This window comes from Lupinus angustifolius, chromosome LG11, assembly GCF_001865875.1.
Source record: "Lupinus angustifolius cultivar Tanjil chromosome LG11, LupAngTanjil_v1.0, whole genome shotgun sequence".
NCBI classification, from domain to species: domain Eukaryota; kingdom Viridiplantae; phylum Streptophyta; class Magnoliopsida; order Fabales; family Fabaceae; genus Lupinus; species Lupinus angustifolius.
This window is the reverse complement of record NC_032019.1, coordinates 10,545,955-10,567,493: the sequence shown is the minus strand read 5'-3', so window position 1 is coordinate 10,567,493 and position 21,539 is coordinate 10,545,955. Positions and strand designations below refer to the sequence as shown.

At 33.5% G+C, this 21,539-nt stretch overlaps 2 protein-coding genes across 4 annotated transcripts; one reads left to right on the top strand and one right to left on the bottom strand.

Moving 5' to 3' along the window:
- On the top strand, positions 2,065 to 5,309 carry LOC109360621 (LEAF RUST 10 DISEASE-RESISTANCE LOCUS RECEPTOR-LIKE PROTEIN KINASE-like 1.2). 2 transcript variants are annotated; one of them, XM_019605647.1, is made up of 3 exons: positions 2,065 to 2,629; positions 3,613 to 3,879; positions 4,138 to 5,309. In XM_019605647.1, exons 1-3 carry the CDS (start codon positions 2,173 to 2,175, stop codon positions 5,034 to 5,036), a joined length of 1,623 nt encoding a protein of 540 aa, XP_019461192.1. In that variant the 5' UTR covers positions 2,065 to 2,172; the 3' UTR covers positions 5,037 to 5,309. The 2 variants fall into 2 exon arrangements, with proteins under 2 accessions (XP_019461192.1, XP_019461193.1); XM_019605648.1 differs by lacking the exon at positions 2,065 to 2,629 and adding an exon at positions 3,300 to 3,464.
- On the bottom strand, positions 12,455 to 16,880 carry LOC109360620 (uncharacterized protein At5g41620-like). 2 transcript variants are annotated; one of them, XM_019605646.1, is made up of 4 exons: positions 16,343 to 16,880; positions 14,651 to 14,776; positions 13,108 to 14,070; positions 12,455 to 13,056 (listed from the first exon to the last, which is right to left on the bottom strand). In XM_019605646.1, exons 1-4 carry the CDS (start codon positions 16,703 to 16,705, stop codon positions 12,637 to 12,639), a joined length of 1,872 nt encoding a protein of 623 aa, XP_019461191.1. In that variant the 5' UTR covers positions 16,706 to 16,880; the 3' UTR covers positions 12,455 to 12,636. The 2 variants fall into 2 exon arrangements, with proteins under 2 accessions (XP_019461191.1, XP_019461190.1); XM_019605645.1 differs by having other exon boundaries at positions 12,455 to 14,070; positions 16,343 to 16,878.

Below are 21,539 nucleotides of genomic sequence, written 5' to 3'. Positions count from 1 at the left end.
AAAGAGAAAAAATTATTTGTTTTTCTTGAAAAAAAAAAAGAGAAAAAATTACATACATTGATAATGTAAGAGTTTTTTACACTGTCAATTCATCGTCACCATTCATTTTTAATCATCATTGACTCTTTCAAAAAATATAAATGAATTGTGAATATGTAACGATTGTTTATAAAATCTTTAACTAATAGTTCATAAATGTCACGATCAAAATTAAATTTGAGGTTTGTAGAAATATTAGTGGTATAAATAGTTTTGAAAAAAATATATTCAGGGTGCCCAAGTATGTACACCCTCAACCATATACAACATCTTCCCTAGTTAGGCTGCCTAGTGCGTTATAGAGACGCGTAAACAGGATTGTTATCTTCATTAGAATGGAGACTATAGGTTACACTTCCTTACTTAGAAAATAATATTTAATTTTAATTACAACTAACTTTGGAACTCAAAATCAGAATATCCATACATTACCGATATAACTTAGTTCAAGTGATACATGTTTGATCCTCTTAAGCAAAGTCTCGGGTTCGAGTTTCGTTGATGAAAAATACTGCTGGCTTGGACATGATTGTCTCAAGTGCGATGATACATGTGAGAAACCAAAAAAGAATATCCATACATGTATGTGTACAAAAAATTCTATGTTAGTGTCACTTGCCGCGATGGTGATTACCTGTCAATCAGAGTGCTCCATTTTATTACATTTTACTTTTAAATTTTTTATTTTATCCACATATCAATATATAACTAGTTTGGATAGGGAATGAGACACAATTGGACACACGTGTCTCCCATCCCAACTTGCTGTTCCGTGCACTTCGAGCTACATGGAACTAGACCATGAAACATAGAGAGCAGTTTCAAAAGCCAAGCTGTGAAAGTCATTCAAGTGTGGAAAATGGGCAGGAATAATAAATCAATGTTTTTGGTCTTGGGCAAATATGAAGACTTTGCTAAAATAAAATTGTTTTTATTTTATAGTCAGAAAGTAAAAATGAAATTAATACTTAATTTGGTAAGATGTAAAAGAAACTTACATTCTTCTTTTTCACTCAAAATATCTATACTAAATTCATCCATATAATACATATGGGGTTGATAATTAAAAAAATGATTGCCCCCTCTTTTTCTTTCTTACTCTATATACCATATACTGAATTTGCCCGTATAACACATCAGGCTGGTAATGGAAAAAGAATAAGGAAAACCTAGCTAGTAAGATGAGAAGGATAGATGTATGCTGTTTAAATGAACTAGTGCATCACATGGATCTCAACCTTCTAAATTGATTTAGACTCTTTAAAAACAAATTATGTGAATTGCATCTAAATTGCCTAATTTATTGTCCGAGAGATCCTCTGCTATATATTGTCACACGTCATTAAAATTTATATACAATTATTATGTACAATTCATTTGTATTATTTTTTTGTGAAAAATTAAACATAATTAAATATGAATATTGAAAATACACTAACAGTATATATAACTTTTATACTGTTAATACATATATTTTTTCTCTTAAAATTATATATCTTTATTACTATTATTATTTTTGTTTCATCATTATTATTGTAGGAGACAACATTTAATACTAAGATATGGGAAAATAGATTAGCCTAGTTTGAAAAGAAACTCATCCCTTTTCCACATCCCACAAATGAAGAGAACTTTCCATAGCCTTGGCCCTCTTTCCAGCCAATTTCTCAAGTCTTCCTTAGTCAATTGTCCAAGTCAACTTACGTAGTTAACACACATAAAACAATAGCTAACTCCTATTTCTATATTATGAACATAATATATAACAGAGTTAAGGTTCAACTAGAACCTCATGTTTTAGGTTCATACTTCATAGTTTTGATATTTAGGATGAGTACCACCCTCAACTGTGTACTTAGTTTCCATGTTCTTATCTGTTATTTTTTGCTGCTTCTGTCAGCTCATAATGAAAATGAACAACCTATGAAGTGTCCTAGTTCTTTTGAGTGTGGAATTCTAGGGAACATGCACTTCCCCTTCACAAACACAACGCACTCAGAATGTGGTTTGGTCATAAAGGGTTGTGACAATCACACTGCAGATAAAGAAATTTCACTAGAAAATCAATGGTGTAAAATTGAAAGAATCCTTCAAGAGAAGTATGAGTACAACTTAGTTTTCATCCGTTACCCAATGTTTGAAGGTTTCTCATCATTATGCACTGCCTTCAACTATAATGTCAGTGACATTATTGTTCCTCATGATTCTCCTATGATGTCTTTGCAGATACTAAACACTTTTAAATTCATTAGATGCAATCGTAATCGCTATGATGCCAATGAAAATATTCCAGTATATCATAGATGTAGTGACTATGATATCTACCATGGTCATGAATTTTATTATTTTTATGAACATGAACATTTAGATGGATGCTCAGCTATTCAGCTTCCAGTTGCACTGCCACCTATTTTTGTTGACCCATTGCAAATCACATTAAGTTCCGAGCTCGTCGTTGAAGTAACATTATCGGAACCTTGTTTTGATTGCTATCATGTAAGAAGAGGTCAATGCAGAGCAGACAAAGGAAACATCTCGTGTGTCAACACCAATGATGTTCGACAGCAACAACAGCCAAACTTTGCCACTGGTAAGAAACTTTAAAAACCGAAAGCATAGTTGAAAAAATCGAAATCTTACGTAAGACCAGAAGAAGTAGATGAAAACTTAAATCATGTGATCGTAACTCGGATAGTAAGATCCTACCATTGATTTTTTTTTTATATATATATATATACACAAAATAATAAAAACTTCAGCTTTCTCCATTGCCATAAATAAAAAAATTAACAAGTAACACTTCATGAAACTTAAATTTCAACGTCAAAATATATGCATATTAAAGTAACACCATATATATATATATATATATATATATATAAAAGGAAGCAAATATGTTGAGAGGCATGGTAGAGATGCATACAATAAGTATAAGGCAAAAAGAGAGCACAACAAAAGGGGAGGGAGAATAAAAAAGAACATCCACACACAGCATATTTTGTTCAAAGAGAGAGTGGGCATAAAAAATTTCAAAGAAAAGAACACACTTAGCATGAGTTTCCCCTTCTATATGGGTTTAGAAGATTGAAATTTTACAATTTGGGGCTTTTGCCATAAAAACATAAACTCTTAAGATCTTGGGCGATTTTACGATCCTACGATCTTCCCCGACATCTCACCAGTGATAGTGACATCACATTCAAAATAGGCGCGTGACTCGGCAGCTCTAAAAAAATCGTAAGATCTACCGATCCTACGAGTTAAATCGAGAGTTGCCCGAAAGTACTTTTTCGAGGACATTTTTTCGCTGTTTCACATTGTCTGAATTGGGTTTCTGATAATTTAGACTGATATGTTTTCTTCTGATCTGAATCCTGCTACAGAGAAAAAGCGAGACAATTTGAAGACAAGGGCTAAGATAATAGGTACCTTATGGTATTTTATTTCAATAATAGGTTGTCCAAAGTTCAATATCTACTCTCATTCTGTGCTTATAAATAATAGCAGTTGTAAAACACTATGTGAACTTAAATTTTCATATTACTCATAACAAAAATCTTGCATTTTCTACAGGTATATCTATTGGATTGGCAATCATGATTATAATTGCCTTGTTTGTTATTCTCTTTATGCACAAACGAAGGTACAACAAATCTTCATGCAACCAAAACCAACCAAGAAACATTAATTCTGCCCCCTCCTCAAATATCATCACAGAAACTGGAACTGTGATCTACTTTGGAATCCCCGTTTTCTCCTACGAGGAGCTCCAAGAGGCAACAAATAATTTTGACCAAGCTAGAGAGCTTGGAGAAGGAGGGTTTGGGACTGTTTACCATGGTAAGGGACTAATATTCATTTTGATTTCCTTATTTTGATGTTCAAGAATCACTTTCCCTTTGTTACATTATCTAGTTGGATTAGTTGGTGTAGAGAATTGAAGATATAGCAAAAGCTTCACTTTTTCATTCATTAGTATGGCTCTAAGGACATGTATGTTGTGGTGATCTATAAAAATCACATTGTTAGAAGAAAATAGAAAGTCCAAATCAATTTATGACTTGTTGAATAACCAACATTTTGATCCATAACAACCAGGGAAGCTTCGAGATAGACGTGAAGTTGCAGTGAAGCGCCTATACGAGCACAACTACAGGCCAGTAGAATCATTCATAAATGAAATTCAGATCCTCACGCGCCTGCACCACACGAATCTCGTGTCCCTCTATGGCTGCACTTCTCGTCACAGCCACGAGCTGCTGCTAGTGTACGAATATGTCCCGAATGGCACTCTTGATTCTCATCTTCATGGTGATAAGGCAAAGCCTGGCCTAATGCCATGGCATGTGAGAATGAAAATTGCCATAGAGACTGCTAGCGCATTGTGCTACCTCCATGCCTCAGACATCATTCACCGAGATGTGAAAACCAGCAACATTCTACTTGAGAATAACTTTTGTGTCAAAGTTGCAGATTTTGGGCTTTCAAGACTTTTTCCAATTGATGTCACACATGTTTCCACAGCTCCTAGGGGAACCCCAGGTTATGTTGACCCGGACTACCATATATGCTACCAGCTTACAAGCAAGAGTGATGTTTATAGCTTCGGAGTTGTTCTAGTTGAGCTAATATCATCTTTACCAGCAGTTGATATGAATAGGGAGAGAGAAGAGGTTAAGTTGGCAAATCTAGCTGTAAAGAAGTTTCGAAGAAAGGCGTTTTCGGAGTTGGTTGATCCTTCCCTTGGTTTTCATTCTGATGAGAACTTGGAAAGGATGATAACTTCTGTTGCAGAATTGGCTTTTCAGTGTTTGCAAAGGGACAAAGATTTAAGACCCTCAATGGGTGAAGTATTGGAGGTATTGCAGAGAATTGAAAGTAGTAATGATGTTCCGGGGAATTTAGAGGGAATTGATGTTCATTGTGCTGAGACTTCCTGTAGTTATGCACTTCCAAACACTCTGATGAAGCCACAGCGCCTTCACCAAACACTATGATCAAAGAGATAATGAGATTACTATACCTAATATCAGTGATTGCTGGTTAGCCTTAGTCTTGTATTTCCAATGCTTGATTAAATATACTTCATACTCATGGTACCTGTTGCGACCCGATTTTCAGTTGGAAACCGGCTATGTGACTGTACCTTATACAGAATGAATGTATGATAACATTTTCTTAGTTTCATCTGATGCTAGTCACGGAGAATCATTGTTTGGCTATTGGAAAAGGGAATGCAAATTGAAAGATGAAATGAGGATTTGTTTCAACATTTTTGTTATGCCTTTTTAACTCTAGTAATTAAAATCTTAGATATTATATTCTTTCAACTATACAGCTTAGAGGAGGAAAATATGAGCAATTACATTATTAACTATTCATCTTTGAACGCACTGAATGAGTATTGTGAGTTGTAACACAACCCAATAATAACCATTATTTGCTGTTCATAGAAAGAACTTCAATGGAATGTTTTTCAGAATCAAGTAAGTGATTAGTGAGTGTTATTAAACTCGGACCGGACTGGTTATTGACTCCGTCAAGGTTCTGGATCAATGGGTCATTGACTGGATCATTTGGTCATTCGTTATTCACATCGGTCCTATGATGTCAGAAGTTATTCACATCTGCCCTTAATCACATCGGTCCTCGGATGAACCACATTATGGGAATTACAAAGTTGTCTCTACTCTCTAAACTGAAAATAAAAGTCATAGTTTGCTCAATCTCGTTGCCACAATTTGATAATTTTTCATGTCAAAATATAGATAATAACGTACAAATGCGAGTGTGGTTGGCCAAATATCATGTTTGATTGTTTTTTAGGGAAATAATAACCATTGACATTAATTCTTATTAATTGGAAAAAAATAATGTATCATACAAGAATAATTCGACTCTGTATACTGTATGACTAGAAACGTTAAAGATCACATTCCAATGTCTTTCTACTAAAGGAACTACTTCTCCACGAAGATCTCATATTGAGGTTAAAGAGCTTCGGCATATAGAACTTCTAAATTAAGTTCTTTATATTCCTTGACGTTACTTGAATTGGAAGCAACTATCCTTGTTGGCTATATCCTTCAGCAACATGGACCTATTATTAAGAACAAATTGTATCAGAGAGTTAGATAGAAACAATATATTATAAGCAATGTTTTTCTTACTCATCTTATTTGTGCATAAAAATATGAAATAATCTTCAAATCAAAGATAAAAGGGAAATTATACTCAATCCTAATACTCAGATGAGTTGTTAAATATTTATTGAGTGTTGACCTGATCATATATTAAAAATAACTAACGATAAATAAATCGTATCACACTTTAAAATAAATTAAACGATATATATATATGTTTTTTAGAACATAACTAAAAAGTCTGTTTTAGACCACACAAAAACAAGAACGAAAAAGGGTTATGTGTGTGAGAGAGGAGAATTGTTATTCATCAATGAGAGAATAGATATAATATAAAGTGTGGGTTTAACTAAGAATAAGACCCTATTTGAAGCTCACTTCACTCCAATACAAAAAGATCAAGGTAACCCCATCTCCAGATTCATGCAAACCCGTGACATTCACATGCATGCTTCCCATGTTTATTTGCTATTATGAAATCAAAGGTATCCATGAACATGCAGCTAGGTCTAACATCACTTCCTTTTAGAATTGGAGCCAAGAGAGCCCCAACTTGGGTATATTAATAACCCACAATCCAAGATTGTCTAGACTATAAAAGATTAAACTACACAAGTATGTTTATAATAAAATAAAATGTAAAAATCTACACAAGTATATGTTCTCCTTGAGAAGGGGGTTTATGATGTTTGTAAAGATGAATACACTTGCTTTTATATAGGTCAATACTATGCTTTATTTGTAATCCTTGCCATTCAATTAGAGGATCGAATATAATTATTAGAAAATCTCATAATGGGATCTTGGTGTGTATACATTGGTGAACCGTTTTATTAATTTGAATGTTATTTTTGATTGAGGATCTTTTGTTTTAATTGTCTGATTGGGTCAACATTTAATAGTGTGTAATAATGTATAACCTTTTTGTGATAGATATAGTTCAATATTCATCAAATTAGTATCGTTTGTTTAGTGATGTAAGATCCTACTATATTTTTAGGATGACCAAAAGGTTAACAATTCGATTCTTGGAAGCGACACTTGTTGAGATGAACAATAAATAAACATGAAGAGATTAGTTCTTTATGTTGAAATAGTGTTGTAATTCAAGTATTAGTTTGATAAGAGTAGAAGTTTCCTTATATAGAAAGAAGTAGTTATTTATGTTATAGTTGGTTGTTAACTACTTCCTATATTTGTGTTTCAATGTAATATACAAGTTTCTATTTTCTCAATAACAGAGCCTACATTCAATCTCTACTCATCTCATCTTATTCTCTTTTATCTCTTCTTCAATTTTCCAACAAACTTGGTATCAAGAGCCAAAGTAATTGTGGACCTGTGGATCTCGAAGGAAGGCAAAATCAGGGTGTACAACCTCGAGAGGTTGAACTTATTAGAACTGAAGAATTGAAGAACTGAGGAGAAGTATAAAGCTGAAGTTGTGAAGATGGCGGGAAATGCAGGAAATCTTCACTCCATGGGGCTCCCAATCTTGACAGAGAAGAACTGGGACAGGTGGAGAACTCAAATGAGGGTGTTGTTCAGCTTTCAAGAAGTCATGGAGGTGGTAGAAGAAGGGCTCCTTCCATTGAACAATGGAGCCATGGAGACACAAAGAGTGGCATACAAGGAAGAAAAGAAGAAAGACAACAAGGCATTATTCTTGATCCATCAATGTGTAGATGATGTGCACTTTGAGAAAATTCATAATGCAACCAATGCCAAAGAAGCTTGGGACATCTTGATTAGAAGCCATGCTGGAGGAGAAAAGATCAAGAAAGTAAAATTGCAAACCCTTAGAAAACAGTATGAGTTGCTATACATGGATGAAGGTGATAGAATTAGCGACTATTTCACTAAAATTCTATCTATCACTAACCAGATGAAGGGATATGGGGAAGCAATTACAGACATCATGGTAATAGAAAAGATTATGAGGTCATTACCTCAAAAGTTTGATTTCATAGTTGTGGCAATAGAGAAGTCAAAGGACATTACCTCAATGAAGATTGAAGAACTTCAAAACTCTTTAGAAGCTCATGAAATGAGGATGCTTGATAGGTGCCCAATCAAGAGACCTGAACAAGCATTGAAGGCTTGTCACTACAACAATGAAGACAAAAACAAAGAAAAGAGATGGAAAGGAAAGCATAACTTTCAAAAGAAATGGCCTCAAAAATTTTGAAGAACCAAAGGAAATAGTGAGAGGACTGAAAGTTCAGATAAAAGAGGAAAGTCAGGAACTGATCCAATTCAAAAGAAAAATGGATAAAAGGTCAGTAGAATGCTTCAAATGTCATAAATTAGGACAATATTCCTATGAATGCACATCAGATAGAACAAGGCCAACAAGGAGACAAGAAGAAGAAGCATATGCAGCCCAAGGTGAGGACTTTGATTCAGAACCATTGAACCTGATGGTGACAAACTCCTCTGCAGAAATTCCCCTTACTGAATCATGGTACCTAGACTCAGGGTGCTCCAATCACATGACTAGACACAAAGGATGGCTAATCAACTTTGATAAGTCCAAACAAAGTAGAGTGAAGTTTGCAGATGATAGCTCATTAGAAGTTTAAGGAACTGGGGATGTGGCCACCATAAGAAGGAATGGGTCAAAAGTAGTGATATCCAATGTGCTATACGTGCCCAAAATGAAGTGCAATCTACTGAGCATTGGTCAGTTGATTGAAAAAGGATTCTCAGTACTAATGAAAAATGGGCAATTGGAATTGTTTGATGCTTATGACAAGCTTATAATCAGAAGCAAGCAAACAAAGAATAGAACCTTCCAAGTGGATATCAAGACAGTAGAAACTCAATGTTTGGCCACTATGCAGACTAAGGATGAAAGTTGGTTATGGCACTCAAGGTATGGGCACCTAAACTTCAAAGGTCTGCACCAACTAGGATCAACACAATTAGTATATGGAATCCCTATCACTGCATTATCAGAGAAAGCTTGTGAAGTATGCTTGACAGGAAAGAAAACAAGGGGATTTTTCAAGTCTGAAATCACTATGAGATCCAACTCAGTCTTGGAAGTGGTACACTCTGATGTGTGTGGACCCTTTGAGATACCTTCTCTGAGTGGTAATAGATACTACATTATATTTGTAGATGATTTTAGTAGGATGATTTGGCTTGATGTGATGAAAGTGAAAAATGAAGCATTCACAAGCTTCTTGAACTTCAAGGAGGGGGCTGAAAAGGAGAGTGGAAAACAATTGAAGATATTCAGAAAAGATGGTGGAGGAGAATATACTTCAAAAGAGTTTGAAACCTATTGCTTAAAGAATGGAATACAACATGAAGTAACAGCCCCTTATACCCCTCAACATAATGGGCTTCCAGAGAGAAGTAACAGAACAATAATGGACATGACTAGGAGCTTGGTCAAGGAGAAAGATCTCCCACAAAACCTATGGGCTGAAGCAATCTCAACATTTGTGTATATTCTGAATAGAGGCCCAACAAAAAGGCTTAAGGGGAAGTTACCACTTGAGGTTTGGACAGGCAAGAAACCAAATGTTAGTCATATGAAAGTGTTTAAGTCACTTGCTTATAGACACATACCAGATCAAAGAAGAACCAAACTTCAGGACAAAGGTGAGACAATGGTGTTTATAAGGTATCATCCTACAGGAGCCTACAAATACTTGATCCAATCAAAAACAAAATTGTAATCAGCAGGAATGTTCTCATCTTGGAACATGACAGATGGGATTGGAAACTAATGCAAACAAGTCTGAGAAGGTTGATACCAGAATTCAGTAATGATGAACCAATCAGAGAAGAACCACATGCAATTGGCTATGAAGAAAACACCACACACTCAACTGAGCAGCCAAAGACAAATAGATCATAGAGAACAAGATTTGTGCCTCTCAAACTCAATGACTATGAGATTCACTCAGATGATCAAATCAATGATCAAGGGGAATTGATGCACATGGCACTGTTGGCTGAACAATTCCCATGGATGACTCAGAAGCTTTAAAACAAATAGCATAAAAAGATGCAATGTTGGAGGAAATCAAGTCAATTGGGAAAAATGGCACCTAGACACTGGTTGAACTTCTAAAAAACAAACACACAATTGGGGTAAAATGGATCTTCAAAGAGAAACTCAATCCATATGGGTCAGTATTGAAGTATAATGTCAGGTTGGTAGCTAAAGGTTTCCTACAAAAGTATGGGCAAGACTACACAGATGTTTATGCTCATGTGGCCAGAATAGAAACCATAAGGCTGGTACTAGCCATTGCTTATGCAAGAAATTGGGCACTATTCCAATTAGATGTGAAGTAAGCATTTCTACATGGACCCTTGGTGGAAGAAGTATATGTCCAACAACCTCTTGGTTTCACTGTCAAAACTAAGGAACATCTGGTCTACAAATTGAACAAGGCTCTTTATGGCTTGAAACAAGCTCCAAGAGCTTGGAATAGAAGAATTGATGCCTTTTTATTCAAAATTGACTTCAAAAATTGCATAGTTGAGCATCGAGTGTACATCAAGAGAAGCAAAGATGGTGAATTGTTGATCCTATGCCTATATGTGGATGACTTACTAGTGACAGGCTCAACACTAGTAAGGATTGAGGAATGTAAGGAGATGATGAAAGCTGAATTCAAGATGACTGGCTTGGGAAGGTTGAGTTACTTCTTAGGCTTGGAATTCAATGACATCTCTGCAGGCATGGTAATGCATCAAAAGAAGTATGTAAAAGAAATACTTGACAAGTTTAACATGGCATCATGCAATCAGGTGAACACACTAGTGGAAGTAAACTTGAAGCTGACCAGAGATGAAGAAGGTGAATCAATGGATGAAACACTGTATAAACAAATGGTGGGATCACTGAGATTCAACTCTCATCTTCCTCATGTATATATGTCTTTATCTATATATATAATCATATGAATTATATATATATATAATTGATGCAACTCATAAATAGAACCGACCAACTTTTCATGGCTCAAGTTTGTCTCCTATAGTTGACCAATTCAATATCCAGTTCAAATTTAACTTATTTAATTGATGAGCAAATTTTATCAAGCTAAATAATTGGTTGAATTTTCACACGAATGTTGAGTTGATTCATTTCATAATAAACCATATTTATATTACCAATTAGATGTTGAACAATTAGTTTAGTTATACAAGATCCTACTAGATCCCCGAATAAATTAAGAAGTCAAGTGTTTAATTTCTAGGAATGACAGAACGAGATAATCACACACCCCAAGAGAGATTAATTTGTTACCCTATATAAGTAAGGAATACTCTTAATAACACAAAAAAAAACCATGATATTCATATCATTACTACTAAAGTGTGATTATTAAAATACTTACTAACATTACATCATTCCTATTTTTTGCTTTATCATAAAGTTTGAAGTTTTCCCCAAATTAATCTTCCTTCATATTTATGGTCAAAGTGATAGAGTTTCTACCCATAACAAATAATTGCAATAGTTGATCGAACTGATACATTTTAATTTAACATTTTGTTTCCCATAATATTGATTAAAAACTAAAAAATTGAATTTTGTTAAATAATAGTCACCAACGCCAAATTCTATTTGCTTGAAATGTACCTTTCTCCATCCTAGTTGTGTATTGTTAGTGGATGTTTTATTTAATCATTTTTATCTTGAAAATCATGACAATTTTGATTTTAGACCAACAAAACTCATCGAGTAATGGTAGTGTTTACGACGTGCATGTTTGATTTCTCATTTTTAGAGTTCATAATGCTATTAATTATAGTTTTCATTGTAATTTGAAGGTTATAGCAACATAAAACCAAATACGCACTACATTTTTATTTCTCCATTAATTGAGAGATAAATATTAGTTTACACTTGTTTTAAAAACAAAAATATTATTACAAATATAAATAGAATGATATAATTATAATTTATTTTATATTTTACATTGTTCTTCTACATTACTTGAGAGGATGAGGCTGATTAACAATGGGATACCTAAGATAAAATAACCCAGGGATGCTATTATTATAAAATGTAAAATATACACATCAAATTATCAATCCACTTAAAACTGATATAACTTTGTGATATCCAAATATAATATCTCTTTATATAAAGTGCAAATAATATCATTTAAACGTGTGCATGCATAAACTAGTTTACATTTGATAAATACAATAACAACCCAGTCTGAGTTCCAATAAGTGAGATAATTTACATTTAATATATTTCAACTATTTTTCCATTTAATAAGTAGAACAAAATATGATGTTCATCCATCTAGCTATAGTGACATTAAACAGAATATTTTACAAATAACCAGACACTACTCTGATGTTCATCCATCTAGCTAGCCATGTAAATAACAAACAAGATTCTTGTATACAAAATGGTTACTAGAATTAGAGTCATAATATGTAAACAAGATTCAGGAACTTCTCTAGTTGATCAAGAAGTGCTTTTGCTAGCTATGGAACGAGATTTCTGTCCCTCTAACCTTGCTTCAAGAAGTTTTGCCATCAATGTGTTTTCCTTCACACCCTTAGGCAATTTGGTAGAACACTCAGACATGTCGAAGTCCGAAAAACTCAACTTTGATTTCAACACTTTTACAGAACTACCACTGGCTGTAACCGAAGACTGGGCACAAGAATCGGCCCTGCAAATACTCTCAGGATAAACCTTATCACCTTCTGATGACAAGGAACTGTTTCCAATAAGGTTATCAGCCCTGTCACTTGAGTTTAACACACTTTCTTGTGAACCTTGTTTGGCATCTTCCTTTATTAGAGCAATGTTGTCTCCTTCCATTTTTTCACTTGATTTCCTCTCCAGAAAGCATGTCTCATTATCATCACATGATATCGTCTTATTGATTTCCTTTGACTGAACCTGTTTGCCTTTCTTTTCTAGATGGACGTCAGTAGCATTGTTGCATTGTAGTAGTCCAGGGCTGAGTTTCTGGACCTCTTCACCGGCAGTCATTTTTGGTTCATAGAAGACAGTATTGATGGAATCTTCCGGAGCCATATTATGAGGTGTACTTGTAGCCTCCTTTTGCGGGAACGAATCAAATGAGTGTTGACAACGGCGAATTTCCTTGAGCTCCTTTAGGGAGGAGTAACCATATTTTTTCAAATCAACTGATCGTTTTGCACAAAGAAATGTTTCAATATCAAAACCTAATTTGTCAACAATTGAATTTCTCTCCTTGAGATCATTGCTAGATCCAGTCTGTTTCATTTGCATGCGCTCATCGAGCCAAGCTTCTGAAATATGAAGTATTAGCTTGTCAGGGCTATCATTCTCTTGAACCTGACCATTCTCCGAATTCCGCCTAAGACAACTCACCTCTTGTTCATAAGCTTTGATACCTTTCGCGAACTCATCACACAAATTCTCCAAAAGAATTCGTGTTTTTCTATCTCTCTCAAGATTTCTCAAACAACCAGAGAACGAGGACTTTACTTCAGAGAGCTCCCTAGCCAGCTTGCAATGCAAGCTTTCGGAATGCTTCCGTAGCCTCCTCTCATCTTCTAGCTCTTCCTTGATTGATAGAATGGTCGATTTAATAATATCACGTTCTTTGTTCTTCTTGAAGAGTTTGTCTACTGTTATTTGCTTCATTAAGTTCTCCATTTCCTGCCTATTCATTTGCTTCTCGCGTAGTAACTCCTTCATCTGTGCTTGAGAATGACCTAGTTCCATTTTCAAGGCTTTCACAACTGATATATTTGATGCATGTTGTTCTTCAAGAGTCCAGATACGGTTGAGTATCTTAACAAACTTTGTCGATGTTTTAACGCTGTGACTTGATTCTCCAATCACATTTTTGAAACCTAAGGAATTTGTGGGAGTTACTGTGTGATTATATGGTGCAACCTGTATAAGCAAATCCCACATGCATCAGTTCATACCAGCTATGAAGGGATAGAATAACATTCTAAGCTTATCTTGTCTACAGAATAAGCTAAGAGATGTATAAAAATTGTCATAAAAGGACCATTGAAGAGTAATGCATCATGAATATAAATTTTGGGTATGGAGTAGCAAAAACGTCAATGCCGCAATCAATAACTAAGAAAACACAATGTCATTAAATATCAGTCTCTTTTCAATCTAAACAGAGATTGTTATAGAAGATGATTTTGGTAGAAGCCCATCATCTAAACCCATAAAATTTCAAGTTAAATAAAGTAAAAAAAATCTGGAAGAATGCTAAAAGCTCATGGATATAAATCTTAGGAATATATGTTCAATGGCATAATGACTTGAAAGGCTAAAAAAAGATAACAGAAAGTATTTTAAAACTGACTATTCTAAAAGGCTACTCCTATTCTAAACCTTTTTCCAATATGATGGAATATGAAAAGCATTTCAACCATATAGAACTTGCCTAAGGAATTAAAATTTAATTGAACAATGAAAATGTGACATATAAAGGGACAAAAAATATGCTTACATCTACTGAGCTATTGTAACTAGCGGGGGATTCACAGTATGGAGCACAGTCATTTCTTTCAATGGATCTATGGCGTTGAACAAATGATGCTGAAACATGACTTCTACAGCTACTAGCAGATGTTGGCTGCAATAACGCACGGGGTAATTATCAGCATTTCAATAGAAAGCAGATTATGATATCATGAAAAAAGAACAGGACAAACTATACAGATACATGCTTGAAATTCTCCATTTAACTGTGCTATCCAAAATTCTGACAATGTTTTTAAACCTCACTAATCAGGTACTAATCAATCTCTAACAAGGATGAAAAAAGAAAAGTAGCTTACGGAAAATGATGCAGGCTTTCAGCAAGAAAAGAAGGGGGCTGGTGGATGATAAAGCATGATATAACAAACAAACTAAATTCCCTAAACAACGAACAAAGAAAACGTCAACTGCATAATGCTAACAATAGGCCAAGTGAAATTCTATATTTTTTTTCTCACATTCTACACCACTTGCTTAATTAACAAATACAAACCAAGACCAATTGCCTACTTCTAAAATGAAAATTCCATTTGTAGGCATAAGACAGGAATATAGATGAAGAGCCTCAGAGCAAGGGTAAGGTTGTCTGGCTTGTGACCCAGATATTATGGGTTCAAATCCTAGAAACAATCTCTCTGCTTGTAATTAATAGGTTGTGCACAAGTATGATTCTCATACCCCACTCGGTGGCAGCCTAGCGCACTGGTCCCCTTTAGGCATAAGAAAGGAACATATCCGAATATATGTAGCCTGTAGGTAATGGAACTATGGAAGTCCTAACTAACACAGATACGGTACCGGTACAAGAATTGGTGCAGGGTATGGCACCATGGCAAATTTTAAAAAAAAATCTGAGTATCAGTATGATGCTGACATGATTTCATACACAGGGATATAAACCATAAAGTGATCAAATCATAAGATAAATACATTTTCGTAATGTTTTAAGTACAAGGTTTAATCAAATTTCAACAAAACATTTCAAGTAAGCTAAAAAGATATAAAAGAAGGAACCTCATTCAAAGGAAGTAGATAGTAGTTTGGTTCATTTAATAAGAAAACAAATAACCTAACAACATAGCTTAATGCTATGTATAGATTGATAACTTGTCATATCCTTTACCTAGAATCACATTTGTATTGGGTAAGTACCTAAGTCTTAACCATTTTGGGGTAACCAAACATCTGCTGATGGAACTAAGTGGAACAGATTGGGTACCCTACCAACCAAATCAGATCCAAAGGGAGCAAAATCTTGTGTGTAGGGATAACACTTATGTGACTGTGTGACAAAGTGAGCACATCAAGTAAAACAACCCCCAAAAAACTTAGGAAACAACAAGTGATGGTCAAAGAAAACTAACAACAAAAGAAGACAAGGAAAGAAATTTCTAGAACCTTCTTCTGAGTTACAACCCAGAGAAGCAAAAATCCTATATTAAACAACAACACTAGGAGTCATAAGGTAGTCACATGGTTAGGGGGAAGGATTTAAGGAAGTAATGATAAGCAGGATGAGGGTTTCGAGTCTCATCCACTTCAAATACTAACACTAGCCTATAAAAAAACAAACACTACATGGGTTTCACAAGATAAAAAAAAAAGAAGAAAATACAATAATGCTCAACAATGCAAAACAAAACATTTTCTGAGAACAAACCTGGTTGGAGGAACTATCTGGAGACTCAGCAACTTGTTCAGTGAATTTGCAGCGGCGGCGACGACAGCGGAGGGTGGCGGCACTTTTGTCCATTCCGTTAAGTGAAGTCTCTTGTTGGTGTGGCTGAAATTCCCAGAGGTTAGCACAAAGCTTTCTTGCAGATATGGTTGATGAGGTTGGAAAGTTGAGAAACTCTTGTACATTGTTGCTCCCACCATTTTGCTGAGATGGAAGTTCAAGTCTCCATGTGGGTGATGGAGTACATGGGCCACTACCTCTTTTCCCTACCATAATTCCTTCTTTCAACTTTTCCACCATTATTCTTCTTGCCCCTCTCTCCAAAACTTTTTCTCTTCTTTCCATAACTCTCTTTTGAAACCCAATGTTTAAATTTCAAAGTTCATTTTTTAATCTCATTGGAGAGAGAGGTGGTTGCTTCTTTCAACAAGAAAGAAATCTTTCAGAGTTGACAATGCTTTTATGTCTCTGAGTCTTCGCAAGTTCCATGAACAAGTTACCTCAATTCAGTGTTCACAACTTTTAGATATCTCATGTGGGTCCACTGTTGTTAATGTTATTGATGGTATTATTTTTTTCCCAAGGCTGTCCTTGGTACTGGGTAGAGGAACATAAATCACTTGCGTTCAGAATCTTACTTCTTTTATTTTGAAAATTTTCTTTATTCATGTGTTAATGTCCAATTAATCTAGAATATAAAATGAGATGCATTTGGGATAATTTATTTTTAAAATTTTCTTTTTATTTCATATGTTAATATCTAATTCACAGAAAATATGAAATAAGACATATTTAGGGACAATAATATCTTTGATAGACAGGGAAACTATTTGGGAGGTTCATGACCCAACTTGTATTTGAGTTATTAAAATTTCTACTCTATATGGACGATAGCCTTATTCAGGCCATTCCGACAAATTTGAAACAATAAATAAAGCAGTTTGGTTTGTAATGATTGAATCTTGTAAGAATATTTAACATTTACATAAGCACGTTAATTCTTTTTCAGATATAACAAGAAAAATAATATATTATCTTATTACATTTAGTTAAAAATCCTTCTACCCACAAATAAAATGATACTCTTTATTAATGATTTTTTACAAATTATATATGTTATTTTATCCATTTTGTAAGAAAATTTAATAGAAGTATTTACCATTACTCATATAACAAACAATAATAATAACTTTAAAGAATATCCATTAATCTAAAAACAATTTGGGAGTCGCAAAGATATTTGATAGTTGAAGTAAAGAGTTTAAAGAATTGAATGAAAAAGTTTAATGTTCAAATCACATTTAGAACAAATAGTAACATTTTTGCCGGTCAAAAACAATTAAATTAAAATTTAGCCAAGAACAAAAAAAAAGTAACAAGAGTATAAAAAACAACAAAACAGTACAACAACATAAAAAAAAGGCAATAACTAAAACAGCAACTGTGAAAACAAACACATCCTCATTATTTTTGTCTACAATGATGGCAACTAAACAATCCTTGAGTTGAGTAGGACACACCCATGCAAATCAGGTAGAAGCAGAGTTTGTTTCTTCAAATATGCACCATGTTTTGCTTCACAATTGAATATACCAAACTCTATCCATGAGTTGTAGAATTTTAACTTATTGTTGCTGCATGAAGGTGCATGTGAGGGATGTTTGTCACCACTATAATAATTGAAAATAAAGCAAGTACAGTTAATGGAAAATGACCAACAACTCAGGAAGGAGAACATATCCCCTCCTGCATGTAGACCAAAAAATCTGTCAAGCAAATCACTCATTTTGTCTAGTCTTAAATAGCTTCAATGTTTTTTTATTTTATTAATTCACTGTTTTAAATTGCAGTTATAAGGTTACATTGTGATGATGTAAAAAAAACGTGATTAATGCAACTATAATTATAATGTTGTTACGAACACTTTCAAAAACTTTAATATTACAACAGTAATTGCAATTGTGGAATACAACTTGAAAAAACGGATATGTACTAATGATTGTTAATATGATAAGGGGTAGGCCGTTTATTTTGCTTTGGATTGGAAAAGGCTGGAATACATCATATGGCCACAGAATGGTGATATATTGCTCTTACAAAGATATATAAATGAAGAGAAGGAATTCATTTACTTTAAGTTTAAGTTTTTTAAATTTATTCTATATTCTAACTATTAATTCTAGGAAAATCTAATAAAATTAATTAAACTTACTCTCATCCATACCATCAATAGCATGAGAAGATGTTGGGTTGCACTTTTGTTGATAAAAAAACGTTGCACGTTTGTTTTTAATGTCACAAGACGTTGCACTTGCAAAATTGGATCTGCAACTAAACGAGTAATCAATTAGAAGCTCTTTAATAAATCTTTACACTTAGGTTGGAAGGACACTTATACCTTAAAAAATGTTCACAATTGTACAAAATCGTCTTATAGTTTTTTTAAGTTTCCTGTGGTTCTGTTTTTTGTCTTACTTTGGTCTTATACGTTTCATTACGTGACCAAAGTGAAAGAAGTAAAAAAAGTACTCCATTAATATGAACCTTAAAAATGAACAAAATAAGAACAAAAAGTATATGACATATGACCAAAGTGAAACAACCAAAACAAATGTACATGATGAAAGTGAAACTTAAAAAATATAGTGATCATTTTACCTATTTTGCTGATAAATCCGTATACTTAATTTAAGGGATCGCATTTACTAAGGAGAAAAATATATATGTAGTGATAGTGTAATATATTTTTACACTATCATTATATATCATTTATATTTAATTATTATTAACTTTTAAATATAAGTAATATAAATGAACGATGAATAATATAGTAATTGTACAAATCTTTATAAAGACAATGGATAGATATTAAGCTAATTAGTAAATTCTGGATGAAGAACTACATGAAAACCTGCTACTAACACATCTTTAAATAACTGGTAAAGTAAAAATAAAACACAAAAACTCAGATTTTTATGAACACGCCACAAGTAGATTACCTTTTCAGTCCCGTTAGTGATGGATAAAGGAATTCCCAACTTGTTTATGATTTTATACGAATAATAACATTGTTCATTTTTTAGTTGAGTTGTTTGGTTTTTCCTTTGTAACTTCTTGTTCTAACAGTTATCAAACAAACAGAACATGTCATGAAGCATACAATACAAGGAGCAGAAAGAGAAAATAGCCATAAGTTATGTGATGCATGCAGTTTTGAATTTGTCATTTTGCTTCTTTTCATGCTATGCTAGCATAAGCTACACTATATGGAACCTACATTAAGGTCATAATTCTTAATTCATATGGAGGAATTTTATCATAGACTATGTTATGCATGCAATTATGACTAAAATATAAGACTTGGGTAACATTGAATCTTTAAGCATGCGGCTCCTATATTTATTGGATGGTATGAGTCTTTGTATTCATGTGGTGTTATACTCATAAGTGCATCGTTTTAGGACCCAAGCTAGTTACACATGGTCCACAACTTTGCACATGACCATATGATTCTCGTGAAGACTTGAACCAAAGGGAGCATGTGGTCCACCCTTTCCCTCTCATGTTACCCATGGAACTTTTTTCCTTGGACAATATGTTTCTATAAAGTGAGTAATAAGAATATGTTTCTATAAAGTGAGTAATAAGAATATGTTTATTTCTATTTTATTTGATTAAACAGTTAACACATCATCCACCATCATGATTACTTCTTTTAAAAAGTCAATGATAATTAAACATGAATGATAGATTATACAATGACAAAACTCATACACTGTCAGAATCTTTGATTGATTAAATATAGAGTAAATTACACTCACATACCTGAATTTTAGTGAAATTACATAAATCACTCATCACTTTTTTACGCCTACCCCCTTATTTATATATTATCATTGCACTAACCACTTATGCATGAGAAATAAGTGTAATATTTTAAACAAAATATTTGATAAAAACAATTAAGTTAAAAATATATAATATATTGTGGAAACAAGTCAATGTATCTACATTGTTTTTAGTTACAAAGTGCATCAACAATTCTAAAAAGATATTGTTTAAATTGCTCTTATACTATATCACAACGAATCAAAAATGATGAAGGGGTATTGACTCATATATAATATAGATTTGTTTCCACAAGATATCATATTTTTATAACTTAATTACACTTAGTGCCTTTTTATATAAAAAATTACACTTATTTCTCGCGTAAGAGTAGTGAGTATAATGAAAGTATATAAATTAGGTGATTTATATAAAGATAGAAAAGTAATAAATTATTTATATAATTTGAATAAAACTCAAAAGATGATGATGTTAATAGAATAAGACGACGGATTAGTAGCCCCATGCAGCAAGTCTCATTTTAACATTGGTCAATTCACAGAAGGGTAATGTAAAGATTGATTAGACACATTGATTTTATGGTTGGTCATAGTGCGTACAAGATTGATTCATTATGTATGACGTTTGTCCGCTATAGAGATAAAGTGTCGCAAATATCCAAAGACCATAGGTGTTGAATGTATATATTTGCTTATCACTTTAGATGAGACAATCTCATCGTGGAGTCAAAACCAATACTTTCAAGCTGAAAAGTTGTTGAGTATTTTAAGTGAATTATTATTGTGAAACAATCAGTGAAAAATGAACAAGTTAAAAAATATAATTTTACTGATCTATAACATATAAACTTAATCTTTTAGTTGAGGAGTGGAAAATGAGAGAATGGAGAAAGGTGAGAAAGAGAGAGGAGAGAAAGAATGATATGAGAAATAAAGTAGATTGTTGTATTGTTTGGTTTGAGAGAAGTGGAGAAGAAAGTGATATATATAAATTTTTAAATTACACAAATATCCACACAATAAAACGAAAAGGTAGCTTAAAAAGTACAAAAGCTTAGGGATAGTTTTGTCTTTTGATACCAAAACAACTTTGCCCCATACTTTCTTTGCATCAATGGAGAGAAACAATTTTTGTGGGACCCATGCCACTTTTCTTCTCTCCTCCCACTTTCTTTGCTAAACCAAAGAGGAGAAAGTTCATATTTCTCTTCAAACTCTCTCTTTCCTTTCTCTTTCTCTTCTATTTCTATTCAACCAAATAGAGGCTTAAGGTTTTGATTATAAATATAGTACCAAACTCACTTTTATATCTCTTTTAATCATAGATAAAG